At 42.5% G+C, this 22,570-nt stretch overlaps 1 protein-coding gene across 1 annotated transcript in view; it reads right to left on the bottom strand.

The window, feature by feature from the left end:
* Positions 1 to 3,299: 3,299 nt before the first annotated feature.
* The window catches only part of myt1la (myelin transcription factor 1-like, a), an 87,074-nt gene continuing 67,803 nt past the window's right edge, over positions 3,300 to 22,570 (bottom strand). Inside the window, exons 19-28 of the mRNA XM_063223483.1 lie at positions 19,997 to 20,118; positions 18,651 to 18,722; positions 18,454 to 18,516; positions 17,809 to 17,892; positions 10,300 to 10,521; positions 9,965 to 10,056; positions 8,965 to 9,068; positions 8,213 to 8,356; positions 6,607 to 6,669; positions 3,300 to 4,716 (exon numbers count right to left, since the gene is read on the bottom strand). Of these exons, the coding sequence (XP_063079553.1) occupies positions 4,576 to 4,716; positions 6,607 to 6,669; positions 8,213 to 8,356; positions 8,965 to 9,068; positions 9,965 to 10,056; positions 10,300 to 10,521; positions 17,809 to 17,892; positions 18,454 to 18,516; positions 18,651 to 18,722; positions 19,997 to 20,118 (1,107 nt within the window). The 3' untranslated portion in view covers positions 3,300 to 4,575. The remainder of the gene's footprint in view (positions 4,717 to 6,606; positions 6,670 to 8,212; positions 8,357 to 8,964; positions 9,069 to 9,964; positions 10,057 to 10,299; positions 10,522 to 17,808; positions 17,893 to 18,453; positions 18,517 to 18,650; positions 18,723 to 19,996; positions 20,119 to 22,570) is intronic.

The raw sequence follows: 22,570 nt of genomic DNA, 5'->3' as shown, positions 1-22,570 counted from the left end.
CAGAAACACCTGTCATTTTAATGTGGGAAGTTTTATGGCTTACGTGGACCAGCTTGTTGTCCAGTCTCCGTTAATTGCACATTGCACCATTATGGTGAAGTGTGATGGCTCAATTAGCAGGGTATAGCACATTTTTTCTAAAAATGTTGCAATTCACACAACATTATGGGTGACTGACATAATACAGTTCAAAAAGGAGAAATTCTTTGTGCGTGTGTAACTGGTGACCGACAGCAATCTGTGATGTATTAAGAGCCACGGCATCCAAGGTAATGTCTGCATACCACCAAGAAGGATGAACCACATCCAACAGGATTAACTGTGGACGCAAGAGGAAGCTGTCTGAAAGGGATGTTTGGGTGACCAGCCATGAATATTGACCCCGTGGACCTCCCGATGGACTGTTCTGGTGGAAACAGGAGAGTTGAGATGCACATTTAATTCTACCGTAATGGACAGCTGTGGTTTTATGTTTTTGGATACATATTATATCACCCAAACATCCATTTCAGAGAGTTCAGACAGCTTCCTCTTGCATCCACAGTTAATCCTGTTGAATGTGGTTCATCTTGGTGGTATGCACGTGGAGCAGGATTGATGTGCATTTTAAAACTCTACGTGGAGACGGAAGGCCAAAACCAATGCGTTTTCAAAAATTGCAGGCTACGTGGAAGCAGCTTCTGATAAGGGTTAGGTTTTTCTTACCCACCCTGCAAATAATCAAAATCCATTGAACAATATACTGTATTTTTCTATAACTTCATTCACAAAGGTAAATAAAAAGAGTGAAGTAGACATGATGATAAGATACACTTGGGTATACAGTAATTTTTGATCATCCGATTTAGTCTTTGTACTGGTACTGTATACATACAAAAAATAGCTTTGGAATAGTGTCTATGGCAACATGGTTTTATTTAGAGTAAGAGATGTCAACACCAGCATGATAAAAATTGTACAAAGTTCACAATTTCAAAATGAAATATCACTGCAATGCATGATTTTTTTTTTAAACATTTATAGCAAAAGTATTATATCAACAAAATGCCATGCCATGTGGTACAAAAATAAATTAATTGAGCGACAGAGAGGAAGAAGGAACGTAAAAGAGAAAAGAGAGAAGGAAAGCGATGTCATACAAAAATCCTGTCATCAAAGGATTAGTCAAAACATTTTTAAATCATGAAAATGTTCTCACACTCTTGATGAGTTTGACATGTTCTCGTAAGAAAAAAAGTACTCCGTGTTGAAGCATGTGACACCATAATGTTTTGTATGTAAATAGTCACATATAACCTTATCCATTTGTTATTATATAACAAGAATGTCTCAGCAGCATTCAGGCAGCTGAATTGTGCTTAAAATCCTGTCCTCGATAGTATAAGCAAGGATGACTGTTCATGAAAGTGTTGTAGTTGTCTTTTTTAACATTTGCTATAAGTCTATTTGAAGCAGTACTACATTGGCGATAAGCTGCATACACAAAGCTGTGGACCATGGGCTGAAGTCCCCCAGGGACGGACCCTGGGCCCCTTGATTCATCTGAAACCCCCCAACCCCCCCACCCTCCAAGAGTGCATGTGTGGTATAGTTTGCTAGTGCCTCATTTCCTCCCCCCCACCCCTTTAAAAGGACCGCGATGGTCAGAGCCACTACAGTACATTGGCAACATAGAGATGTGTGAGTTTGACAACAGGAACACTCAGTCATATCAGGCTAACATCCAGGCTGTCTTAAAAAATTGTTTTCTTTTTCCTTTTTTGTCTTTCTTTTTCAAATAATAATGATTTATTATACATAAATGTATACGGATTTGAAATAGTCATTATAGGGATCTGATTGTCCCTTAAAGTGGTTATAGAATGTAGCAACCATCTCAGTTCGGTTTAAGTACTACTTTGTAAAACTGACCCAAGTTCAAGAAAATGTTTAGACATATTGTTATTGAGCTGTACATATGGCACAAAAATATAAAACATAATAAATGGTGTAAGTAATTTTCAAGGTCTTTTGTCTTCCACAGGCAGCTTCATCCAATAGTTAGATGGAACTGTTAAAAATATCAACCAGCATGCAGCTTCATTTAAACAGACACAATTCTGATGTAAACAAGACTGTAGAAAGTGACGCTGGCTAAAGACGTCAGTCTTAAGTTTCAACATTTTTTTACCTACAGAAAAAATGGGAATGAAACACTTTGATTCTGTAGGAAATTCAAGAAAATGATTGTTTTAAAATGGGTTGTGGTATAAAAACTGTCATGTAGCTGCATAATGCAAAATGAATATTGAAATCTGCTACAATGAGAGTCAATTCAGTTAACACATCATTCCGTAAGATGTGAATGGCCCAGAATTTCCTATAGGCCTATGTCCCGATGAAGTCCCTTCAGTTGTCCATTTACATTTCTCACTTTTTCATTTTTTTTCACTTTGTCAAAGTAACAGTAGAGCTACATTCGTAAACACATTTTCACATTTTTTACTCTCACGGTCAATTTGGGAATGGGACATGATTGTACCATTGTGGTTCAACAAATGCCATATCCAATCAATACAGTAGTCTAATTATTATTATAGCAAATTATCTGTTTCAGTTTTACCATGAATTTGTACAGTTGCAGTGCTTCATGTCTGACTTAAACCATCCTAATATATTGGTGAGTATAAAAAGTTGGCAACAGGATGGTGGGCTATTGGGGTTTTTTTGTGTATGTAGACATTACTGTGGCTAATCCAGAAAAGGCTCACTTTAAACCAAAATTCAAAGTGATTAACACTCCAGAAACAAATGAAGATTGTCATATCAACATGTGAATGGGGGCATTAGAGTATGCCTTTTAAAATAAAAGTGCTTCAAAAAAGAGGAACAATGTGTTGTGAATGTTGAAGTGATTCGAAAGTCATATCCATGTCAGTTTATAGAAAGGTTTCCATACAGTGTCTTTTTTTAAAGAAGAATTCCCCGTGTCACACTGGTTTGTATGAGGTTAAAGTGCAGCCATAATGTTTCTTTTGCAGTGACAGAATCATCAGTACTTGTGTATCAGTTCATGGATAGCCAGTCCTCGATCAGGCCACAGCTGAACCAGCCACAGACGTCTTGTCCATTGATGTCAGGTGACCTTGGTTGGGCCCCTGGCCTCCACCTGGCTTTTACACAGACCCTTAGAAGCAGAGGTGATTGGATGCTTAAGTATGTACAGGACAGAATAAGTGCAGTCACGTGGTAGAGGCATAAACCCTGTATATCCAGTCCATTGATTAAATCCACACAACATGTTCACCCGGCATTAACTCTTAAAACACGCTCTCTGTCTGAGATCAAAATAGAAAACCACGAAACAAACAAACAAATAAACAAGCTGAAAACTTAAAACGTCAAAATATGGAAACTATGTCACAAAAGATAAAGAGGAATGAAACCGCTCTCATTTTAGAATTTATCGTTGGTGTTTCACTCTCAAAATATGATTGTATTAAAAGGTCCATACAAAAAACGTAATTCTTTACAGTTAGTAAAAATGCACTTGTTTTTAACGGGCAGGCTTACAAATACGAAATTGCATATACCCAAATGTTTGCATCCCATAGCTAAGGATATGATTGAGTCATTGTCACATATTGCTGATATTCTGTCAGACTAGCTACTCGACATTAGTTTTGACCATGTAGCTAAAATGGTTTAAAATGCTGGATTGTCTACTTAGTATTCAGATCTAGTCTGAATGGGAGATTCCGAAGATAACAAACAGATGGTATACTTCACACTTGGTTAAGTCCTACCCTAGTTTATGGGATATGCACCAGTAAGTATCCGTGTCATGATGCTCTCAAAGTTTGGCATGAATTCTAACATACTTTCAAGTTTTTTCCCCCAAAACTGTTCTACAACAGGGTGCCTGCATTAGAAATCACCAATGACAGGACTTTCTGACATTGAGACTTTCTTCTTCATTCAAGTTTCCTTCTTTTTTCTTGTTTTTTTCTTCTGTTTTTACAAAATGTATAAATTTACAACCACAGAACAACCTGGCTACCAGACACATTTCCATTAAAACCCATTGAATAAAAAGTTTATCCAATGTCAGTCCGCCCCATAAAACAATCTGTTGGCCACATCCCACGGCACTGCACATATATTAACATCTGTCATTTAGTCAATAATCTTTTTTTTTTTTTAAATAACACACATATACACTAAAATGTGCATACATTAGCAGCTATAAACAATACATCACATTATGTCAGGTCATATGAAAATGTACAAAATATGAATGCTGTTCAAAACAATTGCCATTAGCAGTAATTATTTAAAGCAAGGCATTAAACCATATAGTGATAGGATTTTTCAGAGAGCATATCAGCATTGTTCATAAAATGCAGAAAAGATAAATCACGGCCATTAAAATGATAATTCAAAAGATTTTACAATCCTCATCTCCTCTGCGTTCTCCTCGTCATCAGTATTTCGTTTTTTTTTCATGGTGTTTTTGCTCAACATCGTTGAATTTGATTGGGCGACGCGGCCATCAGGCTTTGTGATGGCCCTCAGCCATTGGTTAGATGTGGCTTATTAGACGTGGATGCCCTGCACGGCCTGCTTGATGTTCTCCAAGAGGGCCTTGTTCTCGGGGCTTTGGTACTGCTCCTGGTGGCTGTACATGTCGGTCAGGGTGTCCACATACGTGTCGAAGTTCTGCTCGTTCATTGGCTCCTGGGACACACCAAGCACAGTCAATTAAACAAGACTCAATTCAGTGCTGCAGTGCACTACATAATATCATTCCGATGCATGACTTTTCGACTTATTGACCAGGCGGCAATGTTGGATGCCATGAGTATGCATTTGGCATTTGGCATCTAAAGCGGCCACTGCACTGAAAAACAACACCCTCATGCCAACATGATTTCACTGATGGTTAGGTTTGGGGAGGGCATAGGTGACCGCCTCAGCATGGCACACAACAGGTATGCCCTCGCCATCCAACACCGCCACCTGCTCAAATAGCATTGAAACATCACGCCAGGGCTATGAGGCTGCTCTGCGATATGTCTTTGCTACTGGGCAATACCTGTTAGTTGTACATTTTACTACATAGTAATTAACCTTATATTTTATTTAAGTTTTGTGATATACTGTTTACTCTGTGCATCTGTTGGGCCTGTTTTATCGCTGTAACTTGTTGTGAGACAAAAGTTCTGCTTCTATTTCTAACTTCATAGGCCAAGAAAACAACACCTATGCATTACAGACATTAACACACAGCCCACTCATTGTGTTTTTGCATGGAGTCTTCTTCACACATCAAGTGGCCTGAAAAATTCCAATGAATTAAACGTGTTAAGTTAAATTAAATAAATTGAATTCAATTAAATATATGTTCAATTAAATTATGTTCAATTAAAGCATTGAATTCAATTAAATTAAAATCTAACTTTTATTACTTTGATTTGGAACTCTTGTATTTCCTTGATTGACATATGGTACTGGGATTGAAATTAGTCGTCTTCCTCTCAGGTTGTAGACAGACAGACATACCAACTAACATGAACCCGTGTAGACCATAAACCTCTGTTCAAAACATAACGCAGTCAAGCAGAAACAAGTAGGAAAGTCTGAGGGATTTCGACCGTGTGCATATCATGAACTGCATGATGACAAGCGGTGTCTATGAGAGATGAGGCAATGTTCAACAGAAATATGAAGCATCATCACAAACCTTGTGCCTGTGTCTCCCTCTCTTTGTCTCTCTCTCTCTTTCTCTCTCTCGGTCTCTCTGTCTCTCTCTGACATGCACGCATACGCACACACACATGCACAGAAAACAACTGCAGACACTCTGAAATACTGACACACACTCACACATGAACTCTACCTCCATTCAAGGGCTGTCACGCCATCTGATTTACCTTCTCCTGAGGATATTAAGGTGCATTATTTCAGCTGCAGCATCCTGACCTGCACTCAACCCTGTAGCCGCTAGAGGGCACTGCAGCACTGCAATTTCATCACAGAGACCACATTGACAGTAAATAGCAGAGACCACATTAGACAGATAGTCCCATGGCAGAGGAGTCAGCTACACAGGCCAGCCGACAGGGGTGGGGGGAAACAAAAGAGTATGTTGTCCCAGGCCCGGGGAGATAGGGAGCCCAGAATTGGGTCCCAATTACATTGCATGTATTGGATAGGGGGCCCTTTCAGATTAATTTGTCCTGGGCCCAGCAAACGCTGTCAGCAGCCCTGCAGCTACATGTTCACAAATTAAAAAAAACCCTGCCTCATTTTCCTTCAAAAAACAGAAATGAGTTGGCAGAGTAGCTGGTCTACCTGTCATGAGTGCCAGTTATGATTAGCAGATGATTCAGAGCTGCTTGGATCAATGTTTTGGCAAGGTTTTTGTACTTCCAGACCCTGTGGCTGTCCCTCTAGTCCCTACTATATGCACGAATAAATTAAATGTTTCAGGGAGGTTCCAAGGGATTGAAAGGGGGAGTGTATGTGGAATTTGGAAAGAGAGTGGAGTCAGAGGAAGAGATAGGGGGCAAGGAGTAGTACGTTTATAGGGGGACATCAATTGGACAGTGAAAATGGTTGTCTTACTCTTTGGCCCGTCTGTAAACAGCAGCTATGTCTAACAGGTGCGTCTTTCGGGGACTGCGAGGTCTACAGAGAGAGTTGCAGAGAGAGACAACGCGATTAGCCATCAGGAGTGCCTGGAGACTACTCTCACGACACCACACACAAAGCCGTTTATGACAACACAGACAAGAGAGAGAAAGGCCAGCATTTATAGATGACATTTTACAAGACTGTCTTTGTCCTGTACAACTGATCTGGAAATTATACATTAGTGGATCTCAGTGAACTGGTATTAAGACAGATAATGGAAAAAGCTGTAGGAGACTTGCGTAATACAAGTATAGAAATATTAGAGGAATTTGTTTTTACGCCAGAAGGTATAGCCTACAAATAAATGGAAGGGTCATAATTAAAAATATGGACATCATGAAAATTTGACATGGTCTTTAAAGAGCAACATAGCGCAATAACCCAATGGGCACTAAATGGCAGGAGTTTTTTATGATGATTACTCGCATTTATGTTTATGTGATGGTTTCTTGAGGGCACTAATTAGTTGCTTCGTTGTTTAGCTTTAACATGAACACAGATCTGAGATTTAAAGGTGCACTGTGTAGGATGGTGGCCAGAGTAGGTATTGCAACAATGCTGCTCATTGAAACTGCTGCCTATTGCCGAATTGAATCTTTTCATGAATATTTAATTATGACCAAAGTACAGTAAGTTTTGCGGCAAAAAAAACCCAAAAGGGCAGACATGGAGAATATCCATCTTTTCATGTATGAAAAGTGCAATTTTCCCAGTCATAATGAATAGTTGGAATTTGAAAGTCATGGTAAGTATTCCTGAAAATGTTAACAGTTGTAAGTGGGCAGCATGAATTCTGGAAAGAAACTACTAAACAAATTACACAGTGCACCTTTAAGGGAATGCCTGAGATGTTTTGCTCTCATATTGCCCAGCATTGCGCCACACTTTGCAACCTCAAGCTGTACTGAAGCGGTTCAGTTCACATGCCAGATTTGTTTCACATTGTGTTCCAACTTTGCGTTCAACTTTGCCCCACAAGAAACCGTGAGGATGCTGCAAGAAAGCACTGTGATTCATGAGGATCATGATAAAGAAAAAGAATAATATATATAAAAAAACGAAATATGTAGATGGTGTATGCTCTGCGGAGGACAGGCAAACATACAGAAGATGAGTAGAGTCACATTCACGTCCCACGAATTCACTACGGAACAGTGTTTAATTAGCCTAAGATACAAACGTGTGTGTGTGTCTGTATCTGTTTACATGTATGTGTGTGTGCGCCTGCGTGTGTAAGTGTGTCATGTATGGCAGCTGTGTTGTCTTTCAGCATATGTGGTGTGTGTATGTGTGTGTGTGCGTGCGTGTGTGCATGTGCGTATGCATGTGTGTGTATGCATAGTGTGTGTGTGCGTCCGTAAACGCGCACGCGCGCGCGTGTGTGTGTGTGGGCGTATGCATGTGTGTGTGTGTGTGTGTAGGCGTGCACGTGTGCATGCCTGTGTGCATGCACGTGCGCGTGTGTGTGTATGCGTGCGTGAGTGTGTGCGTGCGTACAATGTCTCACCATGTGTAGCGTCTGTGTGCTGTCTCTCACCATGTGTGGCAGCTGGATGTTGGCGAGGCTGTTGATGAGCGACTGGCTGAGGTTGGCCAGCTCGTGCAGCAGCGAGTCGTTCTGCTGCTCGATGGCCTTGTTCTCCTCCTCGATCGACTTCAGGTTGCTCTCCATGGTGGTGATCTGGGAGGCAGGAAGACACACACACACACGCATACACGCACGCATGCAGACACGTGCACACGCAAGCACGCACGCACGAGCGCGCACACACGCACACACAGTCGCGCAGACACATACATGCATACGCACACACACACATGTGCAGTCGCGCAGACACATACATGCACACACATACATACGCACACACGCATGCACACACGCATACACACACACACACACACACACACACACGCACGCACAAACGCGCACACACACACACACACACACACACACACACACACACACATACATACGCACACACGCATGCACACACGCATACACACACACACACCAAAGCAGTGTTTCTGATCTGATCTTGGTTGCCATTCTTAATCTTTATTTAGTTATTGTAGATATTTAGGTTGATTATGGTTTGAAAGGCTACCTGAAAGGTGACTTGTTAAAAGTGATATTGCGAGGGGGGCCAAGACACTGGCAGCCAACCACGTGAGTTAATCTTTTGACCGACAGCGGTTTCCAACAATCAGAGGTTGAGTTGCGCGCAGCTAGTGTCGTGCAGCCAGTAGAAAACAAAAATGTATATATAATATCATTATAAAAATGCATACCTGTGTCCTCAGTTTAATCATGTCCGATTCCACTTGGTGATTGGACTCATTCAGGTCTTTGATCTCTTCATCCAGTTGCTTGATCTCCTCGTCATTCTCTATACCTGAGAAAAACATAATTACATAGTTAATTATATTATTATGGGTCATCATTTTAATCCATTTTAGTGTCATCCAAATGTGTCAACATGAAATATTAAGCACTTCCACGACAGTAACCCTAAACGTTGTAGTGCAGTACATTTTTTTTTTGCACAACAGTACAAAAGTACAAGTCAATCCACTTCTCCAGTGGTAAGACCATTAAACAGTGATAACTCAGTCTGCCATAATGCAAAAAAAGGAGTCAAGTGCACATTAAGCGAAGTGCAGTCAATAAAAAAGTCAAGAGTTCAAGTGTTTGATGGCATTTGGGTGAAAACTGAAAGCAGAGTGTAGTGCAGACCTGACATATCTTCACATCTTTAACGTGATGCTGACTTTATGTAAAGGCATTTTTGGCCGGTTCTCATTTAAACACATCAGCCTGATATGTTCACTTGTACTGTACTGCCATGTGTGTTACATTCATTTTTGTCTCGTAGTTCACTGCAAAGCCAAAACCCAGTAATTTAACATTTTGTGAGCTGAGTTTAAATAGACAGGAGGATACATTGACTTCATAAAGCCATATCAATTATGCACAGGAATTAATCCTAAAACTAGGAAGGATGACAGTGTTCACATACAGAACTTTGTTTTGCCCTTGTATTGTACCAGAGTGCACTACTATTGGGCAGCCGTGGCCTAATGGTTAAGGAGATGGGCTTTAGATCAGATGGTTGCAGGTTCACATCCCACCCTCCCACTTCCTACCCCACTCCGTGGCTGAGCGAGGCTGACCAAATCCCATACTGCTCTTGGGACTGTAACCAATACCCTGTAAATAACTGTAAGTTGCTTTGGATAAAAGTGTCAGCTAAGTGTAATGTAATATGTATGGGCCCCACAGTGACAGTACCTTTGCTGGGCCTCTGCTTGAGGGTGAGCATCTCCACCCCTGTCATGCGAGCTTTCTTCATTGCAGACGAGGCACGCGGACAGCCTGACAGACTGAGAAGAGACAGAGACATTTCAGACAACCTCCACCATCAGGCAAGTGACGTGACCTCTATCATCTCCACAATCTTATGTACCTTGGCTTGTGGCCTAGACAGTATATTCAAAAGCAGGCTGACACGTACGCATGTGCGTGTGCGGGTGAGCACCCACACACACACATACACACACACACACACACACACACACACACACACACACACACACACACACACACACACAAAGACTCACACACACCTCCGGTGTGTCAGGAAGCTCCCGCTGACGTGGCCCGATCCGTCGCAGCCAGGAGTGGGGCAGGTCATGCCGTCCGTCTTGCCGGCCTTCCAGGCGAACTGGGCGCCGTTCACCAGCCCGTCCTTCTGCCGCTTGGCCGCCAGGGGGCACCCCGACGCACTGCGGTGGGAGGCGTACTTGCCCGTCACGTGGCCCTGGCCGTCGCACCCTGGCACTGGACACCTACAGCGTGAGGACGGACAGACCAGCGCCATGGAATTCAGAGTTTTGACAACCGAGGTACGGGGGTATAGGAAGCCAGTTGGTGACATGATTCACGTAGATTCAAATACTAGGCACCGGCTTTCTGATCGCTACAGACTAATACAGAACCTCTACATAACTAGCAAAGACGACTTGAGATGAGTTACATTTACCTTTACAGCACTTCACACGGTCAATGGGATTACCCTAACTCTGATGGTGGAAACACAGCGAGATGTTCACGTACGCTTAACGCAGGGGACAGGAACCTTTGGCTCTAGAGCCACATATGGCTCTTTAGGGTTGCCAAACATCGCTTGAAATATGGAATCGTCCTGTATTTATAAATAAAAGTACGGGTTCCATATTGAGTTGAAATGAGACAAGGGAGGTTAAAACGTGTTCAAATGCAGGAAATACATCTAAAAAATACAAAATTCTCCCAGACCTTCACCATGATGAAGTTGACAGTTGGCAACCCTATACTTACCTGTTATCAATAAAAGCAATAACTTGACAGTACACTCTAAACTTGTTGGGCTTAATTGAAATACATGATTTTGATTTTAGTATTTTTAAAATGGTATGGCTCTCGTGATTTTTTTTTTTTTTTTAATTTGGCGTTTATGGCTCTCTCCACCAAAAAGGTTCCTGGCTTAACGTGTCCAGGAGCATTGCGAGTCCCAGAGGTTCGCAGGCTGCCCTGCACACTGCACAGTCAGCGTCCACGTTCTATCCGCGGGTAGCAGCCATTCATTTTCAATGGAGCCCGCTCATTGAACGCGGACGTCCGCGCAGGACAATAGATTCGAGTTCTATTTTCAAGGAGCATTACGGACATGTCCGTTCTGCCACATGCGGGGCCGGAGATGCGTCGGTCGTGCTTACACCGCACTCCTGTGTGCAAGGCATGATCTGTTTTCATGTATTCTAACCGGTTCGGACTGATACCGAACACGCTAAGTGGACGTCTCGCGCTTGCGGTGTGCAAGCACCATTACTTCCATGGCTCCTAATATATAGAAAGTGCTACAGCAGTAATGAAAACAAAAATCACAAAGACTTGAAAATAGGTAGTAGTGAAGTTCCCAAGTAGCTGGGAAGGGCTTCCACAGTCTCTAAAGAAAGGAAGGGCAGAAATGGGTAAGCAGCTAGGGTGTCCGTCTTGGAGCCCATTGGTTGCGGGTTTGATCCTTGACACTGGCAGTTGGGTGGGGAGGGGGGTTATAAACCAGCGCTCTCCTCCATGACTGAGGTAGCCAGGCTGCGCCCTCTTAGTGATGCAACACCTTCAGCGTTGCTTCTAGTCAGGCCAAGAGCAATACAAATATCGTTTCTGAGCTCCCAAAAAAACGGGAACTCCACCTACTTTGTAGGTAAGCAAACAACCTGTTGCAAACCTAGGGAGGAGGGTCAACAATGCCGTTTTGGAAATATTAATTGTTATGCTCTTGGTCGACCAAGTCTCGAACAGATTTGAAAGTCGATGATAATCCGGCTGTGACTGAAGTACCCTGAGCACAATGACAACGCCACATTCCCTGTGGGACTTGCCGTTCAGATGAAAAGGCCATGATCATTCATGCAGTGAAACTTGACGTTTGTAGTGTTTTTTTGTGCTCGTACGGTAGGTCTGACTGCCTTAAAAAGGTCTGAGGGGTGATGTTCCCCTTCTGTGTGCTCTGTCGGTGCCCGTGAATGTCGTGGTCCCCTGAATCACCTTGACTCTATAGAGCTTGAAAGTTCCGCCCCCTTAGTTCCGCATTTCACGGGACCTAAGCTGACCATCTAACAACATGGTAGCGAGTAAATATCTTCCGATCTCAGTCATTATATGCGCTGGGCTACAAATATGCTGTTTAAGAGGCTAGATAAAGGTTTTTCATGCAGAAGTATCAACGTTTTGTTCCAAGGCCGTCTGCATGAAAAATTTGAAGAAACACAGCTTTCTAAAAAGTTTGGGGGTTCGTGCAAAAAATTAAACAAAAATATCAGAAACAACATATGTGGAGCTCGTGGCACAACTCGAAGGGGATCGAAATATCATTTTAATACCGCCATTGGATTACATGCTACGATTTTCGACTAAAAACGCCGTTGAGGTCCCATGAAATCGGGGGAAGTGACGTCACTTTCAAGCTCTATCACCTACAGCCACAGTGCTGTGCGTCACTGTCATACGGTCCTCTTCTTCCTTCTTCCCAAATAACTTGAAGAGTTGTCAAGGTCAACAATTGTTTTTACGTACCAAAAAAAAACTCTTTTAAAATATAGCCCACTCGTAAACTTCTTCCTGTATTACCAGACCACCCACTGCAATTTGTTGTGCCCTTTATCAAAGTTAGCCTCTAGGTAACAATTTCGTTTTGAGGAAAAAGTCACTGTTCTTGAAGTGTCTGCACTGACTTTGTCCTGGCGAGCACAATCCTAACAGCAGGCACACACAGACACAGACACAGACACAGACACACACACACACGCAGACACACACACACACACACACACACACACACACACACACACGCACACACGCACACACGCACACACGCACACGCACACACACACACACACACACACACACACACACGCACACGCACACACACACACAACCAAAAACCTCTAACAGCAGGTGCCCATGGCCAGCTTCTGCTCCCTCCATCACCTCCAGCTGAGTGAGAAATGACCAGTGGAGATGGATGGTGTTGCTGGCAGCGGGATGGAGGATGGAGGGTGGGGTGGGGCTGGGGGGGGGTTGTGGCTGCTTGGCTTGGCTTGGCCTGGCCTGGCCTGGAGGAGGATTAGGGGGGGGGCAGGAGAGGCTGGGGTAGGGGGCTAGAGAGGGGGTGGAGGGGGCAGGAGAGTCTTGGGGTAGAAGGATGGAAGAGGTGTGGAGGGGGCAGGAGAGGCTGGGGTTGGGGGCTGTAGGAGGTGTGGAGGGAGCAGGAGAGGCTGGGGTAGAAGGATGGAAGAGGTAAGCGGGCTGGAGTTGTGGAGGGGTGTGGCTGGGGTAGACGGCTGAAGGTGGTAGGGGATTGGAGGATTTGTGGTGGGGACGGCTGGGGTAGGGGGGTGGGACTAGAGGAGAAGTGGGCGCCGGGGTAGGCGGTCGGCTCGGCTAAGGGGCACGGTCAGGGGCCACAGGTAGATGATGGGCCGGGTACGGAGGAGGGTGGCTAGATTGGTGGGCGGGCGAGCGGGGCAGGTTGGCAGCCCCTGCAGGCTGGTGGGTGTGTGTGGAGCGAGGGCTGGGCTGGGCTGGACAACCTCCTGCAGAGGGTCCAAATGGAATGGAAGTCCACATCAGTCAAAGACTACAAGCTGAAGAAAATCATGCTGAAGTCAAGGGCTGGGTTGCACGACTTGTCTTGTAGAGGATTGTGAAGGCCGGGGGGTGGGGGTGTCTGAACAAGAACACTCTGCAGGAAGTCGACTGGCTAATAATGAAAAAAAGGTCACCTCTCAAGGGTGGAAATAACTTCTCAACGTGCTCTTGGGTGGTAGGATAGGAAACGAAATAGGAAATAGATCATCTTTAAAAGATTTTCTGTTGAGAAAAGTGCCCCCCAAAAAACTGATACAGTTCGTTCCAGGTAGTACACTTTGTATTGCGTTGTTAGAGAAAATTGACACAGGTGGATTGGCAAGAAAGACAACATTGGGGTCGAAACACGAATTCTAAATCCACCTGCAACAAGGTGCCTTATTCAAGACCATGGATAGGGGTGTAGGAGCCCACACACTGTAGGAGTTCTCCCATCTGGTACGTGATTCACACAAGCAACCTTACTATCTGAGGGGCAGTGTTGGGAGTAACGAGTTACAAAAGTAACTAATTACTGTAATGCATTACATTTTTGAGTAACTCAGTAATGTAACTGATTACAGGGGGAAAAATCGGTAATATGTCCTCGTTACAATGCAAGTAACTTGCACATTACAACGCATTTTTTTCACCTACATTTTGTGTGGGTATTTTGTTTTCTTTATACAATGTTCGCGGATCACCGCGAGATCAGCTATTGCATCTGATAGTAGGCCTACGTCCGCGCAGAGATTTTAAAGTTCCACGCAGAACATTGCTTCCTCTTTCACGCTTCGTCTCTCGAAATGGCAGGCTGACAAAGGATGACCGATCCAGAAGATCCAGCTTGCTCGTTTTCAACTTTGACTTCATTGAAAATAAGGACGCCAAGAACATTTCAGTTAAATGCACACTGTAGGCCTACTTGAAACCCAAACCGCGTTCCACGTCGAAAAACAGTAGCCTACAAACAATTTGACGATTTGAAGAGGTGCCATAGCACCACCAAATTAGTCAGGAAAGGAGGGGATGCATCCCATTCTCACGAGACAGGGACACGGCAGGGTATCCGACGGGGGGATGAGTAGGGCCTACGTTGCACCCCCCTCACTTTTGTTCAACTAAACATCACTAAAATTGAAATAAATCCATTTGAAATAAAATATTATACGTTCGCCTGTCTAAGTAGTGAAATTGAAAATGCTTGCTGTCGTTGCATCACTCTGTAGCCTATCACAGTAAATTCCAGCACAATAGTTGCATGAATAGAACTAGCTGTTTGCGCAAAGTCGCAGAATATGCTGGCCGCGGTGCTGACTGAGCGCGCGTAAAGAATAATAGTTCTAGAGTTGTGAGTGAGTGACAAACTGATCTCTGCACAAAGTCACATGATTCAGGCGAGCCACGAGCTTGCAAACTGACTGGCTGGTATCCTCGCAATCATTTTTTCGCCTATAATTTCGTTCATTGATAAGACATTTTCCCCGGTGTGCTGTAGGCTATATAATTAATATTCAAAATGGGCCTACTGTAGCAAGGCATGCATCTGCTCTTTTATCAATAATAATTTTCAAACTCGTAGTGCAGTGAGGTGGCTTTATGTTTCAGCCAATTGCAATGGAGCCTGTGCTGCATGCGTCCGTAATAGATTTTTTTTTTAACGGCGCTGGTGTGCATGGTAAGGTGTGGTAAGAAGAGAAAGGATTAATCATTGTATTGGTGAATCAATATTGTATGTGGGTAAGATGCAAATCCTGAAAATGTTGGTTTTCAGTCTGCAGGCTTCCAAAACGACTTGTGGATGGCAGGTGAAAGTCATGCCACCTCATAGATTTGCACTGTAGATTGCCAAATCCTTATTTCCAGTCATTTTGGCTAAAGTAACTAAAAGTAATGCAAAAGTAGTGTAATGCCTTACTTTTTAAAAAAAGTAATGTTGTAATGTAAGGCATTACTTTTAAATGACAGTAACATGTAATAAGTAGTGCATTACAGTTTTTGAGTAACTTTCCCAACAGTGCTGAGGGGTATACAAAGGGTGTCGGCATGCTTGCTGTAGGATACGCGAGCGCGTGTACGATTCGTTCATGAACGCGCTAACATGTGTATTTAATGTCAAATTCGTGCGCGTTGAACACGGCAGCCAAATGCGTGCGTCAGGTGCGATATCTTACAAAGCGGATTCCAAAAAAGTTGGGACACTTTGTATGTTGTGAATAAAATAAAAATGCTGGCATTTTCAAAACATCCAATATGTTAATAAGGTAGAGCATTATGTACCGACAACATATCAGTTGTTAAAGTCAAGCAGAATTATTGTTTTGAGGTAATTATGTTATCATTTCAAATTTGACCCATGCAACAAATCTCAAAAAAGTTGGGACAGGGCCAACACATGTTGTAATAGTTGGATAATTCTAAAAATAACACAAGGAAGAATATTTTAAAAGGAACTACAGGTATATTGACTGCCAACATCAATGCACAAGTAAAATACCATCACAGAGAGGCTGTCACTCAGAAGCGACGATTTTGAGGGGCTAATTATTTATCTATTACACAGAAAGATTGAATTATCAAAATTGCAGGCATATAAGGCCTATTTCCGTAATATAGAGTTCTGTGTAATCATTGCATGAGTTATGAGATCATGACATACTCATCGTCAATAAGCAAACTATGACACTCCAACAATGACAGCTCTCGAAAAAATGACCATAAACACAACACTTGATTAATGCACATGATGCAGACATTAAACAGTGTTGCATGCGGAAAGCTCATTCTAGATGGACCTAGGAGACATGTGAAACTGTCCTCTGATTACAGAATGGAAAATATTTCATCCTTTTTTAAAATCTAGGAGTCATGCACCCTCCAGGTTATATAGAAAGTGCATACTTCAGCTTGATTTAGTTTTCAGTCTTAAAGAGAGCATATATGATGGTAAATGGGGGCAGAGGTGCCTTGGTTATGGTCTTCTTGCTCATGTAGAGCATTCAAATGAATGTTGAATGATAAATACAGACTTTAAACAGCATGCATAGCTACCAAGGCATTATATTTTGGAGCACCGCCTTTAGATATTGCCCCATAACGGTGGCAAATGTCAATCTCTTCTATGTTCCAACAGTGTGGTTCCATCATAAGAGTAAACAGGTCACAAAATTGTTTTCTTGCAGTCAGGATATGCCACATATTAAGCATAACAAAAAGGTAAACAAGTTGAAGAACACACCTATCAGTTGAGCTGCTGAAATCATGTCTCGCACATCAAAAGATTTAATTTTTGAATACAATTATGCCATCAGTCAAAATATTTAACTGTTTAACTGTTCATCCCTTGCGTTGTGTTTAGTCTTATCCAATATAAAAAGCATTTTATTGGCCCTGTCCCAACTTTTTTGGGATTTGTTGCAAGGGTGAAATTTTAAATGACCACATAATTACCTCAAAACAATAATTCTGTTTGACTTTAACAACTGATAAGTTGTCTGTATATGATGTTCTACCTTATTAACATATTGAATGTTTTGAAAATGCCACAATTTTGATTTTATTCACAAAATACAAAGTGTCCCAACTTTTTTGGAATCCGCTTTGTAATACTCGCTGGGGGCGATCGTAAGTATTTTGCGTCTTGGTCAACTGCTTTTAAAGCAAGCATGTGCCGTCGGTTGCTCGCGGTGACGTGCGTAATTTGCGGCTCGCAGCAAGCGTGCCGACACTTTAAGAAGTTGTTTTAAAGGTACACCAGGTTAAGTCAAGTAAATCATCTAATAGAAGAGTCTGGAGTCCTTGAGAAGCTGGTTCAGGAGTCCTCTCGCAGGCTCTTCTATTAGGTGATTTACCTCTTAACTTAACCTGGTTTACTCCTGAGCCAGCTTCTTAGTATAGGCACCTGAGGACTATTTCTCTTACCACTCACAGTTGCCTTGATTGTATATCTGTATTGGTGGTCTCACCTGATTGGCTCCTGGTCGTCCTTGTCTTCCTTGCTGTGAAGGATCTTGATGCCACTCTTCTTTGCCCTGGGACATCCAGACAGACTGCAAACACACACGTACACGTACACGCACACACGCACGCAACCAACATACACACACAGATATCCTTATTAAATCGCTCCGTCCATTAGCTAGTTCGTCTACTGGTTAAAAACAGGGTTTTTTGGCTTTATTTATTTAAGTGTCTTGACCTTCTTAAGTCTAAGTTTCTGAACTAAAGCTAAAGATACATACATACACACACACACACACACACACACACACACACACACACACACACACACACACACACACACACACACACACACACTACACTTAACTGCAACCCAACAGTCGCGCAGAACATTTGCCCTTACAAGAAATATCGTCTTAACAAATCGTGATATCATATTGTCTACAATAATCATGATATTGATTTTTTCTAATTTTTTGCATAAGGAGCAATACCAAATACAACAGATTCCCTTTATAGCCCAGTAAGGCAGCCATTGACTGGATCCACAAGCCCCCTACCCTCCCTCGAGCACTTGCCCCTCAAAATGTCCTCGCACACCACTGTGTACAGGGGTGTATTAAATGCTTCAGATGATTGACAGCTCTTACCTCCTATGGGAGGCGTAGTTGCCCGTGATGTGTCCAGAGCCATCACAGCCAGGCGTGGGACACCTGTCCAGACAACACAATGGCCAGAGCAACATGAATATCCAGTCTATTGCACAGAACCCCAATGTCAGCCTACTAAATACAGTATAAATGCACGCACGCACATACACACACATGCACAAACAAACAGTACGTACTTCAGATCTTGTGAATTGGCTGCAGACATGACCCCACGGATGCCCTTGTCTGCGAGCTGACAGCTGGAGAGGCTGCAACACACAGCGATCAAAATGTAAATGTCATCAAAATGTAGGGTGAACCCATAAGGAGGGATGGTGCTGGTTGGGTTTAGAAGAAAAAAAATGTAGAGTGAATGTAAATGTATTCAAAATGTAAAAGCAATCAAAATCCAAGAATCACCCCTTCACATAATTTGTGCTCAAGTGAAAAGTGATGCAAATGTAATCAAAATCCAAGAATTATCACTTCACCACTTTCAAGAGCATTCAAACTGAAAAAGCGAAGCATGGTTCTTTACAATTCGGCACATAACGGCTGAGCTAAACAGTTAAATTGTCATATTTCCATATGTTCTCTCTGAGACACCTTCTATTTCAGCCTATATAACGTTAGAGAATATTGTGTCTGTGTCAGGAGAGCAGATTATCGCTTCAGATGGATTCCCCCCTTTTTTCTGTTTTGAGAGCTGAATTTCTTTGTTTGCCGTCAAGCAAAGCAAGCAAACAATCCAAACCCCAAATCTGTTTTTGTTGTTGTTGTTGTTTTTTAAAGTTAAGTGACGCTGGCTGAGCCCCACCAGCCAAAAAATTGGCAATCCGGTGGCGCGGTTAATTTCACTAAAATTGTTTGAATAAAACCAGTACATTTTACAGTGTAAGTTCAAGACTTGGATTTTAACACTTCAAATTATGTAAGTGTTGGAATTCCCACTGCTAAATTCATTGTGCAGATGCCAGTCACTGAGGTGGAGAGGGCCAGGGCCGGACTAAGATGGCTTGGGGCCCCTAAGCTACAGGTTCAGAGAGAGTAGAGAGAGAGAGGTTCCATTGGCCCATTGTTTCCGGGTTCTATTATTGCAAGAGGGAGGGGGGAAGAAATCCCCCTTTAGGCAGACCTAGGCAGACCTAAGGACTGTTCTATTCAATGCTAGGAGTATTATGACACGCTCCTTTAGGCAGACCGGAACCTGGTCATGTGAGGTGCCCATAGCAACATTGGCATATCTCTATATACTTAAAGAATCTCTGACAGGTTGCTGTGGGGGCCCCCAGAGGGCAGATTTCGTGACAAATTTGTGAAGACAGTGTCATAAGTACAAGCCAGGAATTAGTTACTAAACAACATCTCTACCAACTGTGTGCTCAATATGACAGATGATTTTTCCAATATTGCATCTTGTTACAATTCAGCACCCCCCCCACACACTTTTGGTCAATCAGGGCATCCATGGCAGGTGGGGGCCCAGAGGCTGCAGCCATATCTAGCCTGTGCATTAATCCGGCCCGAGAGAGGGATGTCTTACGTGATGATCTCCTTCTTGGCCTCCTTGCAGGGGTTGTACTTATGTTTGGGACTCGGCATGCTCACGTCTCCCGAGTACGGCGAGTCATCCAGCAGGTCTTGGAATGGGTCCAGATCATTAGGCTTCAGGAGGAGAGAGAGAGAGAGAGAGAGAGAGAGAGAGAGAGAGAGAGAGAGAGAGAGAGAGAGAGAGAGAGAGAGAGGTAGAGAGAGAGAGGGAGAGAGAGGTAGAGAGAGAGGTAGAGAGAGAGGGAGAGAGAGAGAGAGAGAGAGAGAGAGAGAGAGAGAGAGAGAGAGAGAGAGAGAGGGGACAAGACAAAATGAGGGAGGTACAGATGAAGATGACATTAATGGGATATAATATGGCATATAATGTATTGAATAATACAATAAATCACTCATGTTTTTTTAATTGTTGTTCACTGATTTGTTTATTCATTGCTACTTTGACATTATAACTGTACATCCTAAAGTAAGATGCACCACAGGACAAAAAAACTGAAAGGGTGACGTATACAAGTGTGAATTTGGGATGCAATACCATTTATCTCCTGAGGATGTCTCTCTGGTACCTAGTATGAAACTCCATGCAGCCTCCCTAATGAATCCCCTACTTCTTTTTATGCGGACAGACAGCATTGGATTACGCATGTTAGCCTGGATTAGGTCATGTGAGGTAAGACATTAACTTAGAACTTGGTCCCAATATATCAGCCATAGCTGCAAGGTGCTATACTATCAAGATTGTGGCTTGATTTAACACAAACACACACAGTAAAAAATGCAGCGTCAATTCAACACTTAGAGAGTACTCTGGGACCAAATACACTCTAGAAGATGTTAAATTAACTCTATAAGACTTGAATTAACACTGGAAAAATTCCTGTGCATGGGAAAATAATTACATGTCAGTACGCAGTGTTTCCCATACCTTGAGGAAACTATGGCGCACTGCCATAGTTTAAATTTGGCCGCCATAATTTCCGAAAATGTTTAAAAAACAAAAAAAAAGGTTTTTTTTTTTTTTTACTTAAAAAAAAAAAAAAACGATTTCCGTGTTTTTAAAAACGATTTGAAAAACGATTTCCTTCGCATATTCCTCCTGGAGAGAAAACCATGAGTGCTTGAAAGACAGAGGGATCAAAAGCCTAGTCATGTTGTTGTAGTTAACGGTTTGGGAGCAATAAAAAACCTTCAGAGAAGGGATAGTTGGGATGAGTTTACAGTTGGGATGAGTTGAAAAACTGGCCCTGTGACCAGCACCCCTCATGTAAAATGTGTACACCTATGTGTGTGGGAAAAAAGGCATAACCTATTATCTTAGACCCTTTTTGTCTCTGTGTTAACAATTTCACAGTGATCCTAAATTCTTATCTGTGCTCCTATTTTTTTTTTTTTTTTTTTTTTCATTGCATAGACTCCTGCATGAGGGACGAATGACAAGTGTGTTGCAAACAGAAATGATTAACTTTACTACATTTTTTAATATAAATGACAATGTACTACTATACATGTCATGGTGAAATCTAATGTAATTTCTCAAAACATAAATGGCTGAAATGTAGGCCTATAGTTTCTCCATGCGCCAATGTCATACTTTACTCATTGTTTTGCCGTTTTGCATTTACGTCACATGAATTTCCACGCAACCCCCCCCCCCCCACACACACACACACCACACCCACACCCCAACTAAACAAATCCCAGCTGCCTCCATAGTTTCCAAAAACTCTGTGGGAAACACTGATTTCAGTATGGGATAACTACGGACCCTTTAAAGGCTCAGGGATGAGATAAAACGAGCACTCACTTTGCAAAAAGTGCCCTCGATTTATTAAACAGATTCTGCGAACCTTTACCTAAAACGTGGGCTTGAGTTGTCAAAGTCGTGCCCACGCTTTGTATCTCGTGAGTGCAATTTTACAAAAGTTACTAAGTGTGGGCACGCTGCAGTAAATTGTGCTCGCGAGGTACGTATGTAACGTAGGCACGGTTTCATTGAAGTGAGTGCACGGTTTTCTAACGATTTTCACAAGACAAACACGTAATTTAGGTAAACGTACGCACACTTTATTTAGATGTGCGCACGACTTGCGAGAGCACACTTTACAACGTGACAGAATGCTTTCTTGACAACCCCTAAATAAGATATTATCTGGTCTATCTCGTGCTCCGTAGATAACCATTCCCAAAACAGATGGAATGATGCTCTGATTTTAAGTCTGATGACAGGTATAGGCTTAAATAAGCAGAGGGACAGAGGGCATAAAAAAGAAAATAAGCACAAAGGAAGACAAAACAAACAAACAAGCAAAAAAATAAAGCACACCAAACAAAAGAAGACATTTAGACGCACATAAAAACTGCTTAGAAATATCACAGTCTGTCTGGCAAACAGACAGAAACAGGCTTAAATAAACAGAGAGAGAGAGAGAGAGAGAGAGAGAGAGAGAGAGAGAGAGAGAGAGAGAGAGAGAGAGATTCAGCTTTAAACAGAGATTCAGAGTTAATGCAAATTGACAAGTAGACACAAAGACAGAGGCAGCATTACACAGACTGACAACAGCAAACATAC

The sequence above is a fragment of the Engraulis encrasicolus genome, chromosome 18, assembly GCF_034702125.1.
Source record: "Engraulis encrasicolus isolate BLACKSEA-1 chromosome 18, IST_EnEncr_1.0, whole genome shotgun sequence".
Classification (NCBI taxonomy): Eukaryota; Metazoa; Chordata; class Actinopteri; order Clupeiformes; family Engraulidae; genus Engraulis; species Engraulis encrasicolus.
Note: the sequence above shows the minus strand (reverse complement) of the source record. Positions and strands in the feature narration are given on the sequence as shown.